The following is a 23,894-nucleotide window of genomic DNA, read 5'->3' as shown; positions in this document are numbered from 1 at the left end:
ACTAGTGTGCGGGCGTAGAGCGGGTGACCACTGTTCTGTCACTGGGGCTCGCTGTCGGCGACTTGTCAAAGGGCCCTTCCGCCCAACCGCGAGCTTGGCCACATGACCACCCGGCTTCAGAACGGCGCGGGCTCAGCGTGGCTTCTGGTTGGTGCGCTGGGCCGAGCAGGGATGCAGCGATGCAGCGGGCGAACCAGGGCCTTCACTGAAAATTGCCGTCATCATCCTCCGGAGACCCATTACTATTTCGCTCGATTTTCGTTTTCCAGCTTTTTTTATCAAGATTGAAGACAGAAAGGCCCCCCCCTGATCTGATCTGTCTTTGTGTTTTTTTCCCCGTCCCTCTGTTTGCCTTTTGCTGCTCCTCGCTGACGGCGGCATCGTTTTTCTATCACTCTCCCCTCCACCTACGACTTACTCCGCCGCTCATTTCTGGGTTTGGGTTCCAGGTTGTTGCGCTGTTCGGTGTAACACGCTCGGCACTACGATACCGCATCGATACGAAGTACCGCATTTTAGACGGGACGGCTTTGGGTTTCCTCTCAGCGGCCGATTTTTCACACATTTGCCTCAACTCCAGACAACAATTTCAAGTCACCGCCCCCTGACCTGGGACCACGACCGCCATGTTGCGCACCTCATTCCGCGCGCTCCAGGGCGCTGCGTCGACCTCTTCGCGATGCTTCTCGACCGCCACAGTAACTGCCCGTGCCAGCCTCAAGCTCTCCGCGAGCCGTCGTCCTCTGGCTGTCGCCGCCCAAAAGCGCTTCGACAGCGCCCTCCATAACCCTCCCGATGCCGCCGACAACTTCCTGTCCGGTAACACGGCCAACTACATCGATGAGATGTACCTGCAGTGGAAGAAGGATCCCCAGAGCGTCCACATCTCATGGCAGGTCTACTTCAAGAACATGGAGAGCGGTGACATGCCCATCTCCAGGGCCTTCACACCTCCCCCGTCCCTCGTGCCGAGCAGCAACCAGACTGTTGTCAACTTGGCCGCCGGTGCCGGTGTCGGCATCGGTGAGGGCACTGATGTCACCAACCATCTCAAGGTCCAGCTCCTTGTGCGCGCCTACCAGGCTCGTGGCCACCACAAGGCCAAGATCGATCCCCTGGGCATCCGTAACGCCAACAAGTCTGGTTTCGGCAACATCAGACCCAAGGAACTCGAGCTCGACTACTACCAATTCACTGAGAAGGACCTGGATACCGAATACACTCTTGGCCCCGGTATCTTGCCCCGCTTCAAGCGGGATGGCCGCGAGAAGATGACCCTCCGTGAGATTGTGGCTGCTTGCGAGCAGATCTACTGCGGTTCCTACGGTGTCGAGTTCATCCACATTCCCGACAGAGAAAAGTGCGACTGGCTCCGCGAGCGCCTCGAGGTTCCCCAGCCCTTCAAGTACTCCATCGACGAGAAGCGCCGCATCCTCGACCGTCTCATCTGGTCCTCCAGCTTCGAGGCCTTCCTGGCCACCAAGTACCCCAACGACAAGAGATTCGGTCTGGAGGGTTGCGAGACCCTGGTTCCCGGCATGAAGGCCCTGATTGACCGCAGCGTCGATTATGGCGTCAAGGACATTGTCATTGGTATGCCCCATCGTGGTCGTCTCAACGTTCTCTCCAACGTCGTCCGCAAGCCCAACGAGTCTATCTTCAGCGAATTCGCCGGCACTGCCGGTGGTGAGGACGAGGGTTCCGGTGACGTCAAGTACCATTTGGGCATGAACTTTGAGCGTCCCACTCCTTCCGGAAAGCGTGTGCAGCTGTCTCTGGTTGCCAACCCCTCCCATTTGGAGGCTGAGGACCCCGTTGTCCTTGGCAAGGTTCGTGCCATCCAGCACTATAACAACGATGAGGTCCAGCACAAGAGCGCCATGGCCGTCCTCCTTCACGGTGATGCCGCTGTTGCCGGCCAGGGTGTCGTTTACGAGTGCTTGGGCTTCCACCAGCTTCCCGCTTTCTCGACCGGCGGCACCATCCACTTGGTGGTCAACAACCAGATTGGTTTCACCACCGATCCCCGCTTCTCCCGTTCGACCGCTTACTGCACTGATATCGCCAAGGCCATCGACGCCCCTGTCTTCCACGTCAACGCCGATGACGTCGAGTCCGTCAACTTCGTCTGCCAGCTCGCTGCCGACTGGCGTGCTGAGTTCAAGCAGGACGTCGTTATCGATCTCGTCTGCTACCGCAAGCACGGCCACAACGAGACCGACCAGCCATCCTTCACCCAGCCCCTGATGTACAAGCGTATCCAGGAGAAGAACCCCCAGATCGAGATCTACGTTGACCAGCTCCTGAAGGAGGGCACTTTCACCAAGGAGGATGTAGAGGAGCACAAGCAGTGGGTGTGGGGCATGTTGGAGGAGAGCTTCGCCAAGTCCAAGGACTACCAGCCTACCTCCAAGGAGTGGACCACCAGTGCCTGGAACAACTTCAAGTCTCCCAAGGAGCTTGCCACTGAGGTCCTTCCTCACAACCCCACTGGTGTTGACCGTCAGACTCTGGAGCACATTGGTACCGTCATCGGCACTGCCCCTGAGGGCTTCAACGTCCACCGCAACCTGAAGCGTATCCTTGCCAACCGCACCAAATCGGTCGTCGAGGGTAAGAATATCGACTGGTCTACTGCTGAGGCTTTGGCTTTCGGTACTCTTGTCACGGAGGGCAAGCACGTCCGCATTTCTGGCCAGGATGTTGAGCGTGGCACCTTCTCCCAGCGTCATGCCGTCTTCCATGACCAGGAGACTGAGGACATCTTCACCCCTCTCCAGCATGTCGGCAAGGACCAGGGCAAGTTTGTCATCTCCAACTCCTCTCTGAGCGAGTACGGTGCTCTTGGCTTTGAGTACGGTTACTCTCTGACCGACCCTAACGGTTTCGTCATGTGGGAGGCGCAGTTCGGTGATTTCGCCAACAACGCCCAGGTCGTCTTTGATCAGTTCATCGCCTCTGGTGAGACCAAGTGGATGCAACGTACCGGCCTTGTCGTGTCCCTGCCCCACGGTTACGATGGTCAGGGTCCTGAGCACTCTTCCGGCCGTCTCGAGCGTTTCCTCCAGCTCTGCAACGAGGATCCTCGCCTCTACCCCTCGGCCGAGAAGCTCGACCGCCAGCACCAGGACTGCAACATGCAGGTTGCCTACATGACCACCCCCGCCAACTTGTTCCACATTCTCCGTCGCCAGATGAACCGGCAATTCCGAAAGCGTAAGTTGAACCCTGTCCGTTCCGTCCGTCTTGCATGGCCATCCGTGCTAACCTTTCCGTCCAGCCCTCATCCTCTTCTTCTCCAAGGCTCTCCTCCGTCATCCTCTCGCCCGCTCCAACATTGAGGAGTTCATTGGCGAGACCCAGTTCCAGTGGATCATCCCCGACCCAGCCCACCAGTCTGGCGAGATCAAGGCTCCCGAGGAGATTGACCGCGTCATCCTCTGCTCTGGCCAGGTCTATGCCGGTCTTCACAAGTACCGCGCCGACAACAAGATCGACAACGTTGCCATCACCCGCATCGAGCAGCTCCACCCCTTCCCCTGGGAGCAGCTCCGCGAGAACCTCGACCAGTACCCTAACGCCAAGACCATCGTCTGGGCGCAGGAGGAGCCTCTCAACGCTGGTGCTTGGAGCTACACTCAGCCTCGCATCGAGACTCTGCTCAACAGCACGCAGCACCATGACCGCAAGCACGTGATGTACGCCGGCCGCAACCCCAGCGCGTCGGTGGCCACCGGTCTCAAGTCGTCGCACACCAAGGAGGAGCAGGATCTTTTGGAGAGCGCTTTTACCGTGACTCAGGACAAGCTCAAGGGGGAGTAAGTCTTTTGAATGGGGGTGTTTTGTAAATGAAAGGGTGGGAGGGTAAACACAGGTGGGGGAGAAAACTACGGTTTTTTTGTGTCTCCCTAATGTACATGTATAAACTTTTTTTAAAGTGTCTCTTGAATGAAGCAATCGTTCTTTTTTTCTTTTTTTTACTTTTTTTTTTTTTTGGTAATGAGAAAAAAAGAAACGTGAGTGAGGCAAGAGGATTACACAGGCAAGATGCATGGGATAGGGAAATGGATTGGAATGTGTGTGCATTAAAATAATTGTTTTCTTTTGCTTCTTGAGATCATAGCTTTTGGTTTGGTTTTTGGGAGGGGGTTGTGTACGTTAGATGTTAGAATAGGGGGGGGGAGGGTTGGGTACACAATTGAATGATGTTGATGATTTGGTATTTTACGGTATGAGTAATGACATGAGTGGTATTTGAGTGAGGTATTTCTTGTGATTTGGAAATAGGATTGGTGATATCGATGGGATGCCAAGTGTGGTGGTTGGGTTGTGCTGGGTGAGATAGAGCCTGATAAGAAGGTTACATGCATTTTCATCTGGAAGGGGTGTTTGTGAGGGCAGATTCGAATGGCTAGGTATCGGAGGCGGCGAGACGGAGAGCGAGGCGAGAAATAGGGAGACTTACTTGGCTTGGGTAGGAGAGGTCGTTTATCATGATTAATTCACGTTTTGGATATTCAAGTCTATGTCTTTTGGGTTCCCCTAACCTTCCTTCGTTTGGTTTTTATAAAATTTCAGCTACCCACGCGGCGGCATTGCCTTTTGACGCTTTAATCCGGTCAACACATAAAGGCGATATACATAGATCGTTTCTCTCACTGCCAACTCATGGGTTTTTTTTTACAAAAAAAAAGAAAATGTCCTCTAAACAAAATTAGCTACTGGCCCAAGTTAACCTTTCGCCAGAAAAGAAGTAATAATGTGTATATACAGAAGAAGAAAAAAGGGGTATCAAAAGAAAGAAGAATATTCCAACCCAAACCACAACCCCATTCACATCTCCGTAATCATCCCCCCACCCCTCTCCAACCCCATCGCCCTATAAAACTCTGTATCCGTCACCCTCACCCCATCAACAGCATAATACGCCCCCTCCAAATGCTTATACTGCACCCCCTTCTCCTGCCCATCCTCCGGCTGGATAATCAGCTCATCCTTTGTATACAACGCCACCACCTCCTTCCTCTGAGCCGGCGGGCTAGGCGGTTCCGACGACCCCGCCACACTCAGCGGAGGAGGGGAAGAAATAGACGGAGACCTCGACTGTCCTCGCAACATTTTGGTATTGAGGTACTCCCTTTCCGCGCTGTCGTAAGTAACAGGCATTTCCCCAGTATGATCGGGAGGATGGACCCAGTCCGGGTCTTGAAGTACAAGTCTAGATCTTTCGTCGTTGGTCATGGGGTCCAGACAGCGGATTGGGATCTCCAAAGGGAGGGTTCGATCCAGAGCGGTGTGGGGGGGTCCCATGCCGGCGATAATGTTGAAGATGCGGGGGATTTGGTGGGGGGCCATGTCCTGCAGCCACCAGACTCTGTCTGAGATGATGGTTGTGAGGGCGAGGTAGTGCGCAATCATGGTCAGGGCTGGGGGGCGGCGGTGGTGGGCTGAAGTGACGAATTCTCGGCCGAGAAAGGTGAAGAAGGTCATGACGCGCCAGATGAACATGTGGCTGTTGTGGCCGGAGCGTCGGAGTTCTTCGTAGACTGATCCGAGGACTTGGAGGCATTCTCGGTAGCCGGCTAGAAAGGGGGTGTCGAGGGGGTCTTGGGTGTTGGCTAGGTCGAGAAGGTAGGCGGGGCAGTGGTTGATGGAAGTTTTCATGTCGATGTCGGGGCGGAAGATGATGGGGAGGAGACCGGACTGGGCTAGGGTGGGCAGTTTGGTGACGTCGATGATGGCGCCGATGCCTCGCCAGATTGTCATCCAGTCGAGAATCACGAGGGAGGTTGGACTGTCGTTGTTGTTGCGGAACATGTAGGTTGACAGACCGGTGAGGAGGTATGCGCAGGCGATGAGGGCCGGGTAGGTCGACGCTTCGGCCTTTTCGACTGCTTTTCTGAAGCTCTCCAGGGCCTTGACCCGGTAGGTGAGCTCCTTGGAAGGTGGGATATGCATGTCGGGACGGCCGCCCGCCCGGTTAATGTGTTGAGCTGCCATGGCAAGGCAGGTGTTCATCAGGAACGGGTGGGCGAACGCGTGCTGGATCACGTCGGCCCTGAGGACGTGGTCAACCATGCGGTGCCGGAAAGGCCCAGAGGAGTAGGACGTGTAAGTGTTGTTGGTGTAGATCCAGAGGAGCCTCATCTCGAGGTCGTCGCGCTCCATGGGGATGAACTCGGGCTCCTGAACCGGAGCCAGAGCTCGTCGGCGAGCGGGAGTCGTCGCAACAACAGCTGAGCTGCTGCTGTTAGCTGCCCCGCGATTGCGAGCTCCCGCTGCGGCGGTTGCTGTTGGTGTGATGACTGGGTACACGCATCGATCGTTCCTGGCGGTACAGGCACGACATGACGGCTTTGCTTCGTCACATTTGACTTTTCTGGACTTGCAGTTCCGACAGCCGGTCCTGCTCTTTTTGTGCGGGCGTTTTGCGTGGTAGGGTTTCTCGACAACACCACCGGATGTTGAAGACGATGAAGCTGATGGCGTCGACGAGCTCATGGTATTTCCGTCGCCGGGTCCACTACCCCCTCTCGGCGGCGGGCCCTCCTGGAGTTGTCGTTCACGGTCACGGTCACGGTCACGCTCCAGATCGGCCTTTGGTTGGAGGGTGGGGAGACGGCGAATTTGAGGTTGGGGTTGGTTGCTTGGAAGTGGTGTCTGCGCCGTGGAGGGCATCGTCACGTTTTGATGTTGCTTTTTCATGATGGAACGGACACTTGGAATCTTGTTCCTCCCAGCTAGAGTTCTCCGGAGGTTGCAACCCGCATATCGATTCTCTTGGATCCGGCCAGCCAGAGAAAGTTCGGGCCCCCGCGATTCTCATGGCGGCACGACGGCACCTGGGAAGGCCAAGAGGCTCCGTTGGTTGGCGCTGCACATCACCGATTCAACCTCAGCTGGGTCTAGTCCCGCTGCAAAGTTGGGGAAGGGCAATTTCAGGGATAGCACTAGGCCAGTTATTCGGCCCTGTGGCCCTGTGGCCCCATGGAGATGGAACGCGGAGAAATACTACGATCTATTCTGCACATTAGATCGATCTTCTTCTCTGCTGACCTATGTGAAACACTTACCCCATGGCTCTGTTGGGTGCTGAAGATTCCTGGGATTTTGTGAATGCCTTCTCATTGATGATCTCCAATAGAAACGCTCGGGCTCCCGGGCACTGGCAAGCACCCGCGTTACAGCACCCAGCAGCCGACAGCCTGGAACAAGTGGAGCCGGACGGTAGGCCATCGCCCGGCTGGGATTAGGTAGGCGGGCTGGCAGCGCACTGACACCACCTTCAACAAACGCGCCGACGCGTTGGCACCTTGTAAACGGCCATCTCTAGTGCGACAGCCCAAACAAATTACCACTTCTTTTTAGAAGTAAAAAGTCAATTGATCGTGAAGGGGATCGTTGCAGACTTCAGACAATGACTGTACCAATATTCGAGCTCCCTGACGAGCTCAGGCTCAGCCTCATTACCAAACAGTTTCCTTGCAGAGAGCCCCAGATCAGAGCACTAGCTACACTTTTGAATGTAAGAGCATCTCACGTAGGAGAGCTAGGATCTGAACACTGAATTAACAAGCAAAGCCCAGCTCAGCACCATGTCGGAATCTGGTAGTCTATGGTACTGAAGCAACAGGCAAATCTGCCATCACAACCGCCCTCTTGGCCAGCCTTGACGGGGACTCGTTTAAACACGCCATTGTCAACTCGATAGAATGTATCACAGCTCGCCATCTGTATGAGACAGTCGTGGGCAAGGTGGCCGCCGCCGTGGGATGGGAGGCCGTCGCCCCAAGGTGCGAGTCAGTCTCACAGTTGACCGTCGAGCTCTCCAAGATGCTCAAGTACACCGAACGGCCAGACGGGTTCCGGTTCGTCCTTGTCTTTGACGGCATCGACCATCAACGAGAGGCACCTCACACCCTCCTCCCAGCACTAGCAAGACTATCAGAGATTGTAAGCCCCTCCCCCTACCACCCCCTATCCTCACTTCTGGTATAGCTACCCACTAACACTCCCTAGATCCCCTCCCTAACAACCCTCTTCATCCTCACCTCCCCACCCCCAAACAACCTCCTCACAACCTTTACCCCTAACCTCCACTTCCCAACCTACACCAAACCCGAATTCATCACCATCCTCTCCCTCTCCCCTCCCCCCCCCATCACCCCCTCAACAACCCCAACCGAAACCCTCGACCTCTACACCCGCTTCCTCTCTGCTCTCCACGACTCCCTCTCCCGCCCCGCCTCCCGCACCCTCCCCTCCCTAACCCAAGCAAGCCGAACCCTCTGGCCAAAATTCATCCAACCCATCCTCGCCCGAACCCACACCGTGAAAGAATTTTCCAAATTAATCGTCCTAGCGAGGGTTCACTTCCAGGATGAATCCGTCCTCGACCCAACCCTCTCCCTTTCTCCTTCCACCACCACCACCACCCCCAATCCCACCATTAAAACAACCGACCTCGCCACCCTCCTCCCTACCACCGCCCGCTTTTTGCTTCTATCAGCCTACCTCGCCTCTCACAACCCGACTAAATCAGACCTCACCCTCTTTTCCACTTTTCACCACGGGCGTAAACGTCGTCGGGGTGGGTTTACCGGGGGTCGAGCAAGAAAAAACGGGTCTCAACACCGCAAGATTGCAAGGAAGCTGCTGGGGGCGCACGCGTTTGTTTTGGAGAGGATGCTGGCTATATTTATGGCTGTACGCACAGAGTGGGATCCGGCTAGTGGAGGGAGGATCAAAAATGGGATCGTTGAGGGGGAACAAGGGTTGGATAATGATATTTATATGAGCATCGCCACGCTGGCGAGCTTGAGGCTGTTGGTCAAGGTCGGGGGAGGGGGGGATGTGACGGATTTGGGGGGCAAGTGGAGGGTTGCGGTCGGGTGGGAGGTGGTTAGGGGGTTGGGGAGGTCGGTTGGGGTTGAGGTGGAGGAGTGGTTGGTTGAATAATAATAATAATAATAATAATAGATAGGCGGAATAGAGAGAGAGAGAGAGACTTGTATCTGGGTAGGTGGCTGTTGAATAGAAAGGGTTGGACTAGATACCAGCTTGGGTTGTAGTTGGGATATTTAGATTGTTCAGTACAAAGTTCAACCACAATCAGAGCCTCCATCTATCTATTTTACAATCAAGACCACTGAAGCATCATAAAAATGCGCTTATGCACCTGCAATCTAGCTATGTACTACACTATTAAACAACCCCAAACCCTCATGATTACCAAACGCTAAACGCCAAACCCCCCTTTTTGATGTACGAATCCCGCATCATCATCTCCTCCTCTCCCCCTTCCGCTCCTCGTCCCTCTTCTGCCTCTTCCTGCTCTCACTCGCAATAAAATCCGTCAAATCCTCCTCAAACTGGCTCTTGTTCCACTGCGCCCCCACCCCCTCCTCCCTCCTCCCCTGCTCATACCTCTTCTTCAGCTCCTCCTTGCTCACCCCCTCCTCCCTCACCAGCTGATCCGGATCAAGACTGACCTCCACGTCCCCCGGCTTCTTCCTCTTCCTGCTCTCCTCATCCTCCCTCCCCAGCACCGGCAGCCCGGCCCCGTGTCTCCCCAAGTCGTACGTCTTATCCGAGCCAAAGAAGCCCTCCACTCTCGTTTGCCTCTCTGGGATGACGGTATACGCCGACCGTGGGTGTTCCTCCGTTTCGTAGCCCCTGCGGGACTGTTTCCGGAGATCGAATTCACCTCCCATGCTGGATTCAATACCAGAGGCGTCAGGGTGGAGTGTGCTGGCGTATCCGCCCGGAGTTTCGAGGCCGGTGGAAGTTTCGATCCCACCGGCCGGGATGTGGTCTCCGTCTTCCTCGTCCGAGTCTTCTTCCTCTTCTTCTTCGGATTCTTCCTCTTCCGACTCTTCGGCGGGGGGTTGGAGTTCTCCCCAAAGTGTGCGGTCAATTGGTTCCGCCGGGGTGATGTACGCTGCTGCTGCTGCTGCTGCGGGCTGGCCTGGTTGAGCTGGTGCGCCCGTGGGGTACCCTGGCTGTCCCGGGACCATGAGGCCAAAAATATCGCCTCCGTAGAGGGGACGGTTATATTCGTCTAATGGGGGTTTGCCCCATTGACCAGGCTGGAAGCCCCAAGAAGCTCCTGGTGGGAGAGGGGCGTTCAAGCCCGGGATTTTGAGGGTTGGGTAAGACGGGGGAGGACCGATGCGTTGTTGCTGGAGGAGCCATGGGGGAGGAAAGCCTGGTTGCATCCCTAGAGCATCCCGGAGTCCTTCGCTGAGTTCACCAGCCTTAAAGATCTTGTAGTCGGCCTCCCACTCTTTGCCTTCGTAGTAGACGTCACCGAATCGAGTCAGGTCTGGCTTGGTCTGGTGGCGGAAGAAGGCATCGTAGAGCTTTTGGTAGTCAATGTCGAGCTTGCCCATCTTGGGCTGTACTCTCTCTCGCTGCTTCTGCTTGAGGGTTTGCTCGGCCTGCTTCTCCAAAACCGCATCTCGCATCTCGGTGATGCCCGTCTCGGCGATGAACTGGGGGAGCTTGAACGGCGGCTTCTCGATGCCACGCTTGCTGGAGAGGTACTCACGCTTCAACGACCAATGCCCAGGCACAGGAACAATATTGCGCTGCGCCTTGATTTGTACCAACAAACGTGGATCTGACGACGAGACATCGTTCCATTCCACCACCTCTGGGGTCCGCACGAGAGCCTTGAGCTCTGCGATGGAGAGCTTGTTGAGCTTTTTGCGCTTCTTCTTGGACATCTTTGGTTGCGCGTCTTCGTCTTCGCTGGGAATCTCGTCGTCCTGGTCAAAGAAGACCTCGCCCTTGTTGCCTGCGTTGGCCTCTTTTGCTACCTCGTCGTCGTCGTCCAGGCTCATGCCGTACTTTTCGAACGCTTTCTTGAAATCGGCGTAGGCGGGGTCGTCCAATGGGATTTCGTCGATGATGGGACCATCAGCGTCCATTTTTGTGTCTTCATCGCCATCCTTCTTGACTTCGAGATCGGCGACGGGTGTTTGGTCGTCTGGTAGAGATCCGTTTTCCCTTGGGGTGTCATCCTTGGTATCTTCTGGGGCTTTTGAGCCGTTCTGGGAAAAATAGTCAGAAATTGGGATTGTGTTGTGAACTGATGGATAGAAAGCAGTACTGACCTCGACCTGTGCCTTTTTCTGCTCCTTCTTCTTCGCCCGGCGCATTTGGTTCTTGGTCATTTTTGGGGCCGCCATCTTGGACAGCTGTGAGCCGTCGGCTCTTGTTCGTCAAGGGAAAAAGCTTGATGATGTACTCGTGATGCGACTCGGATTTGGGCCGTGATATGATGATATTGATGTCGTAAAAGCAGTCGGGGGTGGTGATGATGGCTGGCGGGTGGAGTTTGACGCGCTATCAACGTCCTCGATTCATCAACGTCCAGCAATCAATCGCCATGCGGCGCGCCCCAAAACTTTTGAGAAAGAGGCAGGTCTTGGCTTGGCGGTGGCTGTTTGGGAGTGAACAAGGTGTGGCTGGTGCGCTCCGAAGGCTGGATGGAGACCCCCCCTGCAGCGCGTGCTGCTTCTGTGACAGCAATTGGAAGCGCCAAGAGAGCTTAATTGGCGGGATTCAAAACCGCCGCGCGCTGCATACATAGGTTGCCAATTGCCATCGACTCGAATTCTGTGTGATTGGTGATTGCTTCAGGCTATCAAACACAACTCTCTTTCATTTTCCTGCCTCTGCTGCTTGTCAACCGAGTTTGCCATGATTACTTGAAACTAGTTGATTTTCAACAACACACTCGCTTGATTGATTGACTTTTTATTTTTTATTTTTTTAAAACTTGCTTGTGACGTCTGTCAAGCCAAGTCCTGTACTTCCCACTCGCTTACGCCAACATCCCACGCCAACTGTCCAAGGATCCCGAGTACAGATATCGCTATAGATACGACTGAACAAAGTCCTTCTCTGTTCATACCTACACCAGACACCTGTGCGCGATGCCACACTCGACCTCGCACATGCGGGCACCGTCGCAGAACCGACTGTCCAACGCAAACGGTAGCCCGGCGCACAACGGTACAGAAAAGTTCCCCGACTTTGATGCCGCCCACGTTTTCGATTCGAGCGCGCCGAATGGAGGAGGAAGGCAGCAGCAACAGAATGGATACGGATACAGCAGGGAAAGTGCTACGCAACAACAACCAGAGCAACGTTGGCACGCCCACGCTCACGCCCGCCGCGACAGCAGAGTAAAATGGGCTCCCGGCGCCGCCTCCTCTCACGCATACGGCCATGCCAGGAAAAGGAGTAGCATCAGCACTGCCATCCACCGCATGCGCTCCGGGAGTATGAGCCAAAACGCCCACGAGATAGCCGACGCCCTCCGCGCTCCTGTATCATGGAAGCTCATTGTATGTCCAATGTCCCCTGTGTCCTCTTTTCCAGCTTGTGCCACCATGCTGATATGTCTTGTTGCCTGCTGTGTAGTCACTATGCATAATGTGGTACTGGTCCTCCGCCCTGACCAACACCTCCTCCAAGTCCATCCTCACGGCCTTTGACAAGCCCGCGACCCTTACCATCGTCCAATTCGGCTTTGTATCTTCCTACTGCCTCATCCTGTCAGGGCTCGCCTCCAAGTTCCCCAAACTACGAACCCTCATCCCAGCTCTCAAACATCCCATCCGATACCCATCCCGGGATGTAATCCGAACCACCCTCCCCCTGGCCGTCTTCCAAATCGGCGGCCATCTCCTCTCCTCCACCGCGACATCCAAGATTCCCGTCTCGCTAGTCCACACAATCAAGGGCCTCTCCCCGTTATTCACCGTCCTAGCCTACCGCTTCATCTTCGACATCCGCTACCCCCGCGCGACATACATCTCGCTCATCCCTCTCACCATTGGAGTCATGCTCGCCTGCTCCAGCAACAAGAGCCAGTTCGGCGGCCAATTCCTCGGCATCCTCTACGCCCTCCTCGCAACCATCATATTCGTCACACAAAACATCTTTTCCAAGCGCTTGTTCAACGAAGCCGCCCGAGCGGAAGCAGAAGGATTAGGAGTCCAGTCCAAGAAACTGGACAAGCTCAATCTCCTCTGCTACTCCTCAGGCATGGCCTTCATCTGCACCCTCCCCATCTGGTTCTGGTCGGAAGGGTTCCACATCCTCACTGATTTTTTGTATGATGGTTCAGTCGACTTGACGGTCTCACCAAACAGCTTTGATCACGGACGGTTGACGGTCGAGTATATTTTCAACGGAACTTTTCACTTTGGGCAGAATATCCTCGCGTTTGTGTTGTTGTCTACTGTGTCCCCGGTTACGTACTCGGTGGCTAGCTTGTTGAAGAGGGTGTTTGTCATTTTCATCACGCTGATTTGGTTCAGGAACCCGACGACGAGGGTGCAGGCTGTGGGGATTGGGCTGACGTTTTTGGGATTGTGGATGTACGACCGGAGCAGTGAGAGGAATAAGGCGGATGCGAAGGCGAGGAGGTTGACGGGGGATAATTTGAAGGGGGTGGAGGGGGGGATTTTGCCTTTGAGTGTGAAGCATAATGGTGGCATCACGGCGTCGCCGCAAGAGATGAATGGGGTTTTTGGGAGGGGTGGGTATGGGTATACGAATGGGAGGGTGTCGTCTCCTAACCTCGTGCCGCCGGCTTCGAGCAGCGGGGTGGGGGTTGTTGTCAATGGCGACAGTAAGAAGTCGGATGATTATGTTGCTGGGGGCCATGGGGGGAAGGGGAGGAACAGGGGGGCGAGTAATGCGGCCGCTGCCTGGCTGGCTCCTGGGACTAGGGCGGAGGAGACATGGCGGGCGGGGGATGGGGGGACGAATAGTGGTGGTGTTGAGGGGAGTTTGGTCGTTGCGAGGTGATGAAGATGATTAAGGGTTATGATGATGGGATGGGAATGGTTTTCTCGGCTCTTTTTTTTTTTTTTTTTTTTTTTTTTTTTTTTTGAATTCATAATTGGGGTTGTAGAATTATTGTAGTCTTTTTTAGTAGCATTCATGTTTTTTTTTGTTCAGGTTCATGTATCTCTGGGGAATCTGTGCTTGAATTGCTGTTCCGGAAAATGGATGTTGGGTTTGAACGAGGTAAGAAAGCTTGACGGAGCTGTGTGCATCAGGGGTAGGTAAACCAATCTTATAACCAGGGTCGAACACACACCGTGAGATCGAGTGTAGTCGTGATATTTACAATTCCGCTGAATTGCAATATATACAAAGTTTCCCAATCCAATGCAGCAAATTGTATATATATACTTTTCAAACTTTTCCGCTTTCCCCCTGATTCCTTTGCCGTACCCTATGCCACCGTCCCCCCCATTTATTTATACCCTTTCTTGTTACAGCTATTCATACAGTCACCCCCTCACTTTTGTCTTGTTCAAACCAACCAACCCCCTGATCTAAACCCCAGTAACAACCTGCCTAACCCTAACCTCCTCCGTTCCCACCACCTTTCCATCCCCCACAACCTCAAACCCCATCCCCCTCTTCTTTTTCTTCCTCCTCCCCGAATCCCCATACTGCTCATCAAACTTCCTAATCGCCTTCAAACTATCCATATCCTCCGAAATACTCGCGCTAATCTCCCTCAGCCCCTTCTCAAAGTGCTTCCTCGTCAGCACCCTCTTCTCCGGATACTCATAAACCTCCTCCACTCCCCCCTCCCGCACCCTCTTCTCGGGAAACACTGAAACCTCCTCCACTTCCCCCTCCGCCTTCTCCCCTTCCGGTAGCTTAGCAGCCCGTTCCCTCTCCCAAGCCTCCTTATCCCTCACCTCCTGCCTCACCGCCTCCATCGCCGCCGACACACACAGATTCTTCAGGTCAGAGCCGGAATACAAATCCGTCTCCTTCGCCAGTTGGGCCAAGTCGACATCCTCTGAGAGTACCTCCTCCTTTAGCATAACCCCCAGGATCTTCTCCCTCTCCGGGCCGAGGGGCAGGTCAACTAGTATCTTCCTCGGCAGCCGCCGCAAGACCGCCTCGTCGAGATCAAAGGGGCGGTTGGTGGCTACCATTATGAAGGCGCGCATGTCAGACATTCCGTCCCATTCTCGAAGAAACTGCGTGATTGTTTCCCGGTGGGCGGTTCGACCAGGTGTGTTATGCCTCGCACCCAACAAGGCGTCGGCTTCATCAAGGAAGATGACCATGGGGGCTAACTTGCGAGCGAGAGAAAAGATCGCACGGACGTTCTTCTCTGATTGACCCAGCCACATGTCGTTGATGGACGCGGCGGAGACCTCGAGCATGTTTGCGCCCGATTCTTTGGCTACCGCTTTGGCGAGGAGGGTCTTGCCTGTTCCCGGGGGACCGTAGAGCAAGCAACCCGGGATGCGCTCAGTCTTGAGCACGCCATAAGTAAAAGCTTCTGGGCGGGTGAGGGAGAGGGAGGTGAGTCCGATGAGGGATTCTTTTGTCTCTTGGGGGACGATGATGTTGTCAAACGTTGTGTGGATGTCCTCCGCGTTGATCAGGCCAGAGGCGAGCTTTTTCTCATGCTGGTCGAGGTCCTTGGACAAGAGACCGCCCGGAAGAGTCCCTGATGGGCCGTTGGACTGCTGCCCAAACTCGTCTGGGGGACCCCCAGAGAAGAAATTGGGCATTTGAGGCGACCGTGGTGTGAAGAGTGGCGAGTAGTAAGGTGGCTTGACGGCAGGGACAATCTTTTTCCAATGCTCATCCCTTTCAGACATAAAGTCCAAGACATGCTTCAGATGATCGAACGAAAAGCGCTTGAGACCCGGCTTCCTGACCCCAACGAGCAAGGTGGCGACCCGGTATACCCACTGGGCATCAAAAACATGCTGTTTAAGCAGGTTCACAAGCCTCTTGTCCTTCTCGGTCCCTGTCCAGTTCATGTATAACAAAGGCTCGTTCCGGAGTAATTGCCTGTGGAAGATGACATCGGCATCAGCACCCATCATGGCTTGCACCATCTCCCCGATGTTCATCAAGTTGTCCAGCACATTCTCCGAAGCTCCCTCCTCGTGTTGATGCTCGTGAGAATAAAACGGAATGATATGCGTCCCCTCACGGCCAATCTCTGCAATTTGATCCCGCCACTGCCCCCCCGAGTTCTTCAACTCGCTCGCCGAAGAAGCAACAATCACCGCCCTCCTCCCATTATGCCACATCCGATCAACAATCGTCCTGATCTTGTTCAGAAGCGAGCTCTGCAGCGCCCCAATCTCGACATAATCATGAATATGCACAATCAGATCCCTCTGCTCCGTCTCCCTACCTCTCATCCCCCGTTTGACATCTGCCGCCTCGATCAACGCACTCAGCGCATTCGTAAGCTTGAGATCATCCCACTTCCCATCCAGTCCCATCCCCGCCGGGCTCTCCCCCCTCGAAGAAAAATACGACCTCAACCTCGAAGGCAAAGCAACAGCCACCATCCCCGTCATCCCCCCTTCCTCCCCTTCCGCATCCGCCCTCGCCACAGTCCTCCCGTTCATCTCCGCGGCCGCATACCCCAGCATCGACAACGACCCCCGGTTCAGATACAAATTCTGCCCCATATGCTTCCCCAGCATCCTCCCCAAGTCCATCGCACTCAGGTGCACCACATCCGCCGCGAGCTCAGTCGCAATATCATCCACCACCTCCATCGGAACCGCCATCCCCTTACGATTCAAAACCGTGAAAAGCTGCACCGGCCTCCGCGCCTCACTTTTCATCCCGCCCATCCCCGGCGGCGGCGGGGTATGCAACTGCGACCTCACCGCCGCAAGCAACTCCCTGCAAACAGAATACTCCGGCTCGGGCTTTTTAGACAACGGACTCTTAAACAATAAACTTTTCACCGTCTTCCCCCCATGCGCCTCAAGATACTCCCCCGCCTCCTTCTGCAACCTCTCCTCCTCCCAGCTCACAAGCCGTTCATACTGATCCGTCACCAACTCCCTCAGCTCCCTCACATCAAGCACCTTCTCGGGCGTATCTGTCGGCTTATGCCCCAAGGCAACCACCTGCAAGAAGGCGGCATTGTACACCCTCTGAAACCTCCCCACCAGCCTATCCAGCACCTCTTTATCCCCCGCCAGTTCCACCATCCTTGACTTGTAGTACTCGGCTGCTTTCTCCGACAAGGCCTGCTCGTTGATCTCGGCTTCTGTTTCGGACAGTATGCGCTCTTGGTCCTCGCTTAGGAGGGGGAAGAGTAGCGTGTCGAGGGATCCGAGGGGGCGGTCTTCATAAAGGGAGACGTTGTTCTCGAGGAAGAATTCGTCTGGTTCGAGCTGGGGGATTTCCTCAACGCGGGGGATGCGGTTTGCGCGGGCGCGAGCGGAGCCATACCCGGAAGTGCGGAGTTGGGCTCTTTTGGCGGCTGCGGCGATAGCTGCTGCGGAGGAGGTTTCTGGCGCAAGGGCGGGCTCAGTTTCGGTAGGTTTGTTGTTTTCGGGTTGTTGCTCGGGTTTGTTCTTGTCGTTGGTGGTGTCGTTCTTGGGGGGGTTCTCCTCTGTTGCTGCTGGAGGAGGGTTGTTCTCCCCATCTTCGGGCCTGGCGAGAGAAGAAGGGGAGGTATGGAACCCCCTCTTTACTGTCCGATGTGGTAACGTTCCATGATGCTGGATGTGAAATGCGGAGGCGGCGGCAACGCGGGGCAGTACTTGTCGACTTGGAGCAGCAACACCAGCCTTTGCCGACAGGAGGGCTCTCGCCCCAGCGACAGGCATGGGAGGCGGGAAAAGTTATTTTAAAGAAAAAAAATAAAAATAAAAAATAAAAAGAAGAAGAAAAAAGGGAAAGGCTTAGTTGACCCTCGGTGCAGACGTCATGCGGTTCGGGCAGAAAGAATAGTCGATGTAAAAAAGGTCCAATTGGACTTGATATCGTGCTATATTGGCGGCCGGGTTAACTGGTGGCTAACCGTTATACACCAGAAAAACTAGTGGCTATTGTCGAGGCGAGTGCCGTTGAGGGAAAATGGATTGTTGCTAACGGCGGATATCTGAACTGCTGCTGCAGAGAAAGCTCCGGCAGGTGGTGGTTGATGTCAAAATTGGCCGTTGCCAGCCACAAGAGCTTTTGTCTTTTCGGATGGTGGGGCAAATGCCAAGAGTTCTATCTGTACCCAGATTCCTTTCCAGAATAACATCAATTGGCCTCGTGGCGCAACGGTAGCGCGTTCGACTCCAGATCGAAAGGTTATCCGTTCAAATCGGGTCGGGGTCATAGATACATCATCTTTTGTCATTTTTGACCCTTGAACCCCCTTGGGTCAGTCCTACCATTTTTTTTGTCTATTAATTGCCTATATCTCAACTAAATACACATTGGCATCGGCAACAGCCTCAAAATCTTCAATATGCCCAAGCACGCATTACCACTACCAGACATATTCATACTCTCCTACCCGAATGCCGAACAAATACCTACGGTGAAAAATAAACCAGCCCTCTCATGACAAGAACCCATCTATAAGACAACGCCATTGTGCCCTTTGCCCTCAAGAAACGATGCCTGCTATGCAATATCCAGTCCAGTAATACACAACCCCCAATCAAATCATCAATCTGGACAAAAGAGGAGACCTCCTGTTTTAGTGGCCAACATCTATCTCACTGGTTATCCCCCTCCGGCCCAGGCTTGTCATGTCGCGAATACATCCTCCATTCAAGCAGACTCTTGAAGTCAATCTTGCCCTGTTCGACCTGCTTTCGTGTCGCTGACAACAATGGCTGAGGGAGGCCCATGGACTCGAGGAATTTCACAGCTGTTCACACATATTAGCAACCATATCAATAGACCCCTTATTCTGGAAGACTTACTCTCTCTCCATTCAAGATCCATTCTCTTCTTGCTCCACCCCAGCTCATCAGCCATGATGTCAATGATCTTCGGCAGCGCTTCCAGTGAAGCTTGAGCGTTCAAGAAGGCCAGCCTCATCCTCCTCGCCAGCACATCCACCGCCGTCTGCGCAAACTCGTGACGAACAGCGTACCTCACCTCGCCATCTACAAAAGGATACAACTGTGAGATCCTTTCTCCCCTCGCCGGGAATCTCTTGTCCGTCGGTCGGCACAGCGAAGCGACTGTCCAGGCTCTGTCACCATAGCTTTCCGTCAGGTGCTTGGCCACCTCTGTTTCGACGCCAAAGTGCTGAATCAAGTGGATGAACAATGTTCGTGACCAGCCGTGGGCACCAACGAGCCTCACCCGGTGAGTCTGGCAAGTCCCATCAAGTGTAGCATCATCTGTGACATGCTCCGTCCCGCTGATCATCGGGGGATTCGTGATAGGCTTTGGTTTCAGCCCAAATTCCCTGATCGCCGCGTCCACACACTCTTCAGCCATCTGTCGATATGTTGTCCACTTTCCGCCGGCGCAAGTCACAAGCCCGCTCTCACTGATGTCAATGAGATGATTCCTCACCAGCGACTCCGTGTTCTTCGCCTTGGGGTCCTTCACCAACGGCCTCAGCCCAGACCAAGCAGCCAAAACATCCCCCCTCCTCACATTGATATCCGGCGAGAGGTAATGACTAACCTCGTTCAAAATCCACTGAATCGACTTTTCATCCGGCAACGGATCCTTGGTAATCTGCGCCGGCTCGTCTGTCGTTCCAGCAATCGTATTCCCCTGCCACGGCAAGAAGAAAATAACCCTCCCGTCCGACGTCGACGGATCAATCAACCCCATCTTCCCCGGCGAATAATACCCCGGCAAGATGATATGCACCCCCGACGCCGGCGCCACAATCTCCTTACACCCAGGATCATCCATCTTCCTTATCCCATCCGTAAACGGCCCCGTACAGTTGATAACACACTTGGCCCTAATATTAAACCTCTCCCCTTGCTTCCCATCCCGCTCCCCAATATTATCCACCACCTCCGCCCCCCTCAACCTCCCATCCTCCCCCTTTAACAACCCCTTCACCTCCAAATGGTTCACCACCGTCGCCCCATACAACCCAGCCGTAGCCCCAATACTCACATTCATCCTACTATCATTATGCGCCCCATCATAATAAACCAATGCCCCAATCAACCCCTCCTGCTTCAACATCGGAAAAGCATCAATAGCCTTCGACCTCGTCAAAAAATAACTACTCTCAATCCCCTCACTCCCCGCCAAAAAATCATAAAACTTGGTCCCCGCCCAATAGTAAGGCACCTTCCACCACCTGTCCAACGGCAGCATAATCGGCAACCACATGCTCAAATGCGGCGCCGTCTGCAAAAAATACGTCCTCTCCTTCAACGCCTCCCTGACAAGCTCATACTGCGCCCAGTCCAGATTCCAAACCGCCTTCTCCAGATACCTCACCCCGCCATGAACAAGCTTTGTACTCTTCGAGCTCGTCCCCGAGGAAAAATCATCCCTTTCAACAACAGCCACTTTTAACCCTCGGGTCGCGGCATCAAGAGCCACACCTGACCCGGTGGCTCCCGCGCCAATGACGAGAATGTCATACTCTTCTTCCGTGTTGGATCGCTTGAGGTCGTTGATCTGCTCCAGCCTGGACTTTAGTTTTGGAAAACGGGGGAGCTTGAACGTGCCGTCTGCGCCGAAGATGGGGGGTGGCACAACGGGGCCTTCGTAGCCGGGGATGTTGCGAGGTCGGTACATGTAATACAGCGCGCCCGAGGTGGTGGCCAGCAGCGCGAGGGGGTGGAGGGCCCTTTTGGCGCTGCGGGTGAAGCGGGACATTTTTGTCGTTCCGTATGCGCGGCGGGGGGCGATTTAACAAAGAAACAAGGGAATGTTTAGGAATTTCGTCCCCGCGAGGGAAAAACAGGTGCAGTGGGAAAAGTTCGTGAAGTTCGGTAGGTATAAGGGGGTAAGGTAGTAAGTAGGAGGCAAGAGTGAGAGAGACAGTTCAGACGACGGCGCCGTCTCCACCAATGACGCAACCAAGATTAACAGGTTCGTCTGTCTGTTTCGTCCTAGGGTAGTCAAAAAGATATTGTTCCCTGGCTTTTAAAAACCCTCAGCAAGAGTTAGTTAGCCCTATGGCAAAAAAAAAAAAAAACAACCCCCATCATCATCACCAGGACATACCTTTTTCCCCACGGGGCAGTCCCCAATTGTTGCACAAAAATCCCAAAAGTTTGTGTAGCCTTTAAACGAGAGCAAGATCAACCGCCACCTCTAGCGTTGATGTTAACAAAGAAAGGTTGCTTGCTTCTTCAGCCCCAACTCTCAAAATAAGAAAAAGCCATGTTTATGAGAGACATTTTCTTTTTCTATCTCAAAAATATCCCGTCTTTTGGCATGTGCCAAAAACAAAAACAACAAAAAGGGTAAACTCCCCTTCCCTTCCCCGGCTTCCCGAACACCCCCCACGTCTGGTTTGCCAATCGCTGGTTGAATTTCAGCACCGTGGCTTCCGGCAGGGGGGGGGTAAAGTAAATGATTTTTTTCCGCCAATGATCCTCTTGAATTGTCTGAGGCTGGGAAAGGTTACAGATCCTTTTTGACGTGCTGCACCATGTGGTATTCAGCCGGGATGCAAGCCCTTGGCGTCGAAGGTGTTAAATGGCATTTTTAACAACCCGAGTTTCTTCTGACTTTTATCAATATTCTGTGGAAATATCCCAGAGAGGGGTTGATGATGATGATGGAGGGGCTGCTGCCGAGTGGCGGTGACCAAGAAAGAACGCGGGGTTGGTTGGTTCGTGCTTGGAAAGCAATCTCAAAGTGAGTTAGGTAGCTAGCTGGTGGTGTTCAGTGAGCTATCACATGAAAGAAAGCTGTTGCAAAATTGTGTGACCGTCAAAATGGCAATAGTGTCCGCTTACACACACACACACACACAAGGCTACAGTTGCGGTTGTGTAGCTAGGGGATGTAACCCTGAGACACCTATACTCGGGATACGAGCAGATAAGTAGCCATCAGTATGTCTATGGGCAATTATGGTGCCGTTCTCAATCAAGGTCTACCGACAAACAAGATTACTACTATAGTCCTTGCTATGAACTCAAAGGATGAGATAAACTTACTTGAGCGTATCGTACACAGGGGCAAACATAGATGCCACCTGGCATGCTCTACACCAGCACGACCAGGTATGCAGCAGCTAATATCGAGGCGAAGAATAGCTATCACCCCTCACTCGACATCACGGTTCCCAGTACACTTCCCGGAGCCTCTCTCAATCCCTTACTCGAGCTCTATCCGAGCCTCAAGCATGTGATATCATGCCATTGGTGTGTGTGGTGGAGAGTGGATCGCCTGTCCCGGACCCGTCAAATCCGTTGATATGGGCGTCCTTGCTAACTCGCAGCCATGACCTCATCTTCCACAAGGAGCTCATACCCTGCCACGAGAGCAGGGCGAATATGGAATTCTGCAAACATATATTGAGTTGGGTCATCAACAATTTTCGGGGTATGAGATATGAAAACAGACCACCACAGGAAATCCACCGTAAATAGGAAACGATGTCGCATTGTCAGCATTGTACAGTATTTACACCCCCATCCAGTTTTTAGCACCAGTAAGCTCCAATGCTCCGCCCCCCTTCTCAATGTTCTTCTCCCCAGACTCTTCTTCAGAATCGTGATATCCAGGCATATTTGCCCGGTGAGTAATAGTATTGCGTCTAACGACAAAAGAAACCGGACCTGTTGATTTAAGCCTTTGATGAGGGGGACTGGATGTGGCCCTTGCCCTTGTAGCCCTCGGACGAGATACCGGTCAAGGGGTCGGAGTTTTGAGCCTGGGAGCAGCAATTGTATGTCAGCATATCTGTCCATCCGAGTCCCAAGCCAGTTTGATATTATACGCACCTTGAGGTACTCGTTTGTCGCCTCCTGCCACTCCTTGGTCATGGTCGCGGGGGCGGGCTTGGCGAAAGCGCGCATGGTGCCGAAGATGGCAGCGCTGACGCCGAGACCGATAACAGTGTAGAGGAAGACCTTCTTGCCCTCACCCTGGGGAGGCTCGGTGCGGGGGCCCCAAGGACCGAAAGCGATCCAGTAGGCTGAGCTCGAGTTAGCTTCTGTCTGGTTCCATGACATACTGGTCGACGATAAGGGCCGAGAGCGGGGATGTGGTGGTGACGGCAGTGCAGCCCAACAAGCTCCTTGAAGCTTCCCAAATTCCCAGCAAGCTTCCCATACTGCCGCTTCCCATCCCTATCAATTGTCCCCAGCTGCCCCATAGCTCCAAGCCCCTATCGCGAGAGCTTCATGTGCGTTCGGCGGCGGTGGTATTGATGATGATGAAAGTCTTGGCACCCGCAACTTACCGGCCTTCTTCTCCGCAATGGTAAGCTCAGCCCAGTTACCCTTCATGCGGTCGCGCAGAGACATCCAGAGCTCGGCCTGCTCCGCAGGGGGAATGGCCTCCCATCTCTTCTCGATGTTGGCCAGCGTAGGGTTGGAGATGGCGTGTGTGGTGGCAGCACGGCGGCCGAGGGCCGCGGTAGCCGGGCGGCTGGCGCGCACAAGGGCGTTGCGGACGGCGGAAGACATGGTGATGGTATGTGTGGTATTACGGTCTATTCGAAGAGGTCGGACGGGGCGAGAATAGGAAGATGGAAATTCGACGCTGGTGGGGGAGAGGAGATGGGTCTAATTGGGTAACCGGCGCGGCGTGCGGCCTGGAACTCCTTCGTCGACGTTGTTTTGTGTGATGTGTGAAGTCATGCACAGACGAGCTTTTTTTCGGGCAGATGGCCTTCCAGTTCGGAATTCGAAGTGGTCTGATTGGGGGCCGTGGTCCTGGACTCTCCGCTTAATTGCAAGTAACGGGGCCCTTGGCATTTTCCGCCCCGCCGAAGGAGGGGAATTGACGTAACGAGGTGCCATTTGCACTGTGACGAAATCGATCCACTCAAATTCTGAGAGCTGCTCTTAACAATTTCTGGAGCTAGCAACTCCAGCCAGCCCGCTAAACATCTCAAGAGGTTGCACGTTGGAAGAGAACCTTCTTGTTAAAGGAGAGCAAATGATGAGAGGAGGAGCTAT

General features: G+C 54.1%; 8 protein-coding genes and 1 non-coding gene across 9 annotated transcripts; 3 read left to right on the top strand and 6 right to left on the bottom strand.

Moving 5' to 3' along the window:
* Positions 1 to 207: 207 nt before the first annotated feature.
* KGD1 (2-oxoglutarate dehydrogenase E1 component) lies at positions 208 to 3,834 on the top strand. The gene is made up of 2 exons (XM_062914396.1): positions 208 to 3,216; positions 3,281 to 3,834. Exons 1-2 carry the CDS (start codon positions 627 to 629, stop codon positions 3,820 to 3,822), a joined length of 3,132 nt encoding a protein of 1,043 aa, XP_062762629.1. The 5' UTR covers positions 208 to 626; the 3' UTR covers positions 3,823 to 3,834.
* Positions 3,835 to 4,833: 999 nt separating this feature from the next.
* QC763_605550 (uncharacterized protein) lies at positions 4,834 to 6,705 on the bottom strand (the record flags this gene model as incomplete). The annotated part of the gene is made up of 1 exon (XM_062914395.1): positions 4,834 to 6,705. The coding sequence occupies one exon, from the start codon at positions 6,703 to 6,705 to the stop codon at positions 4,834 to 4,836; it is 1,872 nt and encodes a 623-aa protein (XP_062762628.1).
* Positions 6,706 to 7,068: 363 nt separating this feature from the next.
* On the top strand, positions 7,069 to 8,958 carry QC763_605540 (uncharacterized protein; the record flags this gene model as incomplete). Its single annotated transcript, XM_062914394.1, has 3 exons — positions 7,069 to 7,525; positions 7,582 to 7,953; positions 8,020 to 8,958. The coding sequence occupies exons 1-3, from the start codon at positions 7,418 to 7,420 to the stop codon at positions 8,956 to 8,958; spliced, it is 1,419 nt and encodes a 472-aa protein (XP_062762627.1). The 5' UTR covers positions 7,069 to 7,417.
* Positions 8,959 to 9,083: 125 nt separating this feature from the next.
* QC763_605530 (uncharacterized protein) lies at positions 9,084 to 11,445 on the bottom strand. Its single transcript, XM_062914393.1, has 2 exons — positions 11,118 to 11,445; positions 9,084 to 11,054 (listed from the first exon to the last, which is right to left on the bottom strand). The coding sequence occupies exons 1-2, from the start codon at positions 11,190 to 11,192 to the stop codon at positions 9,282 to 9,284; spliced, it is 1,848 nt and encodes a 615-aa protein (XP_062762626.1). The 5' UTR covers positions 11,193 to 11,445; the 3' UTR covers positions 9,084 to 9,281.
* A 169-nt stretch (positions 11,446 to 11,614) lies between these two features.
* On the top strand, positions 11,615 to 13,827 carry QC763_605520 (uncharacterized protein; the record flags this gene model as incomplete). The annotated part of the gene is made up of 2 exons (XM_062914392.1): positions 11,615 to 12,356; positions 12,433 to 13,827. Exons 1-2 carry the CDS (start codon positions 11,943 to 11,945, stop codon positions 13,825 to 13,827), a joined length of 1,809 nt encoding a protein of 602 aa, XP_062762625.1. The 5' UTR covers positions 11,615 to 11,942.
* A 536-nt stretch (positions 13,828 to 14,363) lies between these two features.
* Positions 14,364 to 17,648, bottom strand: QC763_605510 (uncharacterized protein; the record flags this gene model as incomplete). The annotated part of the gene is made up of 1 exon (XM_062914391.1): positions 14,364 to 17,648. The coding sequence occupies one exon, from the start codon at positions 17,646 to 17,648 to the stop codon at positions 14,364 to 14,366; it is 3,285 nt and encodes a 1,094-aa protein (XP_062762624.1).
* A 427-nt stretch (positions 17,649 to 18,075) lies between these two features.
* On the bottom strand, positions 18,076 to 18,147 carry QC763_0090550. Its single transcript has one exon. It is a non-coding gene; the product is annotated as a tRNA-Trp (tRNA).
* On the bottom strand, positions 18,128 to 21,640 carry GUT2 (mitochondrial glycerol-3-phosphate dehydrogenase). Its single transcript, XM_062914390.1, has 3 exons — positions 20,980 to 21,640; positions 18,744 to 20,907; positions 18,128 to 18,688 (listed from the first exon to the last, which is right to left on the bottom strand). The coding sequence occupies exons 2-3, from the start codon at positions 20,626 to 20,628 to the stop codon at positions 18,534 to 18,536; spliced, it is 2,040 nt and encodes a 679-aa protein (XP_062762623.1). The 5' UTR covers positions 20,629 to 20,907; positions 20,980 to 21,640; the 3' UTR covers positions 18,128 to 18,533.
* Positions 21,641 to 22,255: 615 nt separating this feature from the next.
* cox5 (Cytochrome c oxidase subunit 5B, mitochondrial) lies at positions 22,256 to 23,399 on the bottom strand (the record flags this gene model as incomplete). Its single annotated transcript, XM_062914389.1, has 3 exons — positions 22,256 to 22,642; positions 22,713 to 22,906; positions 23,174 to 23,399. 3 exons carry the CDS (start codon positions 23,397 to 23,399, stop codon positions 22,556 to 22,558), a joined length of 507 nt encoding a protein of 168 aa, XP_062762622.1. The 3' UTR covers positions 22,256 to 22,555.
* Between the last annotated feature and the right edge of the window lie 495 nt (positions 23,400 to 23,894).

This window comes from Podospora pseudopauciseta, chromosome 6 (genome assembly GCF_035222475.1).
Source record: "Podospora pseudopauciseta strain CBS 411.78 chromosome 6, whole genome shotgun sequence".
Taxonomy (NCBI): Eukaryota; Fungi; Ascomycota; class Sordariomycetes; order Sordariales; family Podosporaceae; genus Podospora; species Podospora pseudopauciseta.
Note: the sequence above shows the minus strand (reverse complement) of the source record. Positions and strands in the feature narration are given on the sequence as shown.

Bases quoted from the DNA above. Each gene is read 5' to 3' on its own strand.
- KGD1 (XM_062914396.1), top strand. From the start codon at position 627: ATGTTGCGCACCTCATTCCGCGCGCTCCAGGGCGCTGCGTCGACCTCT. The intron at 3,217-3,280 runs GTAAGTTGAACC...CTTTCCGTCCAG, and splicing joins GAACCGGCAATTCCGAAAGC to CCCTCATCCTCTTCTTCTCC.
- QC763_605530 (XM_062914393.1), bottom strand. From the start codon at position 11,192: ATGGCGGCCCCAAAAATGACCAAGAACCAAATGCGCCGGGCGAAGAAG. The intron at 11,055-11,117 runs GTCAGTACTGCT...TATTTTTCCCAG, and splicing joins AGAAAAAGGCACAGGTCGAG to AACGGCTCAAAAGCCCCAGA.
- GUT2 (XM_062914390.1), bottom strand. From the start codon at position 20,628: ATGTCCCGCTTCACCCGCAGCGCCAAAAGGGCCCTCCACCCCCTCGCG. The intron at 18,689-18,743 runs GTAAGTCTTCCA...ATGTGTGAACAG, and splicing joins GGATCTTGAATGGAGAGAGA to CTGTGAAATTCCTCGAGTCC.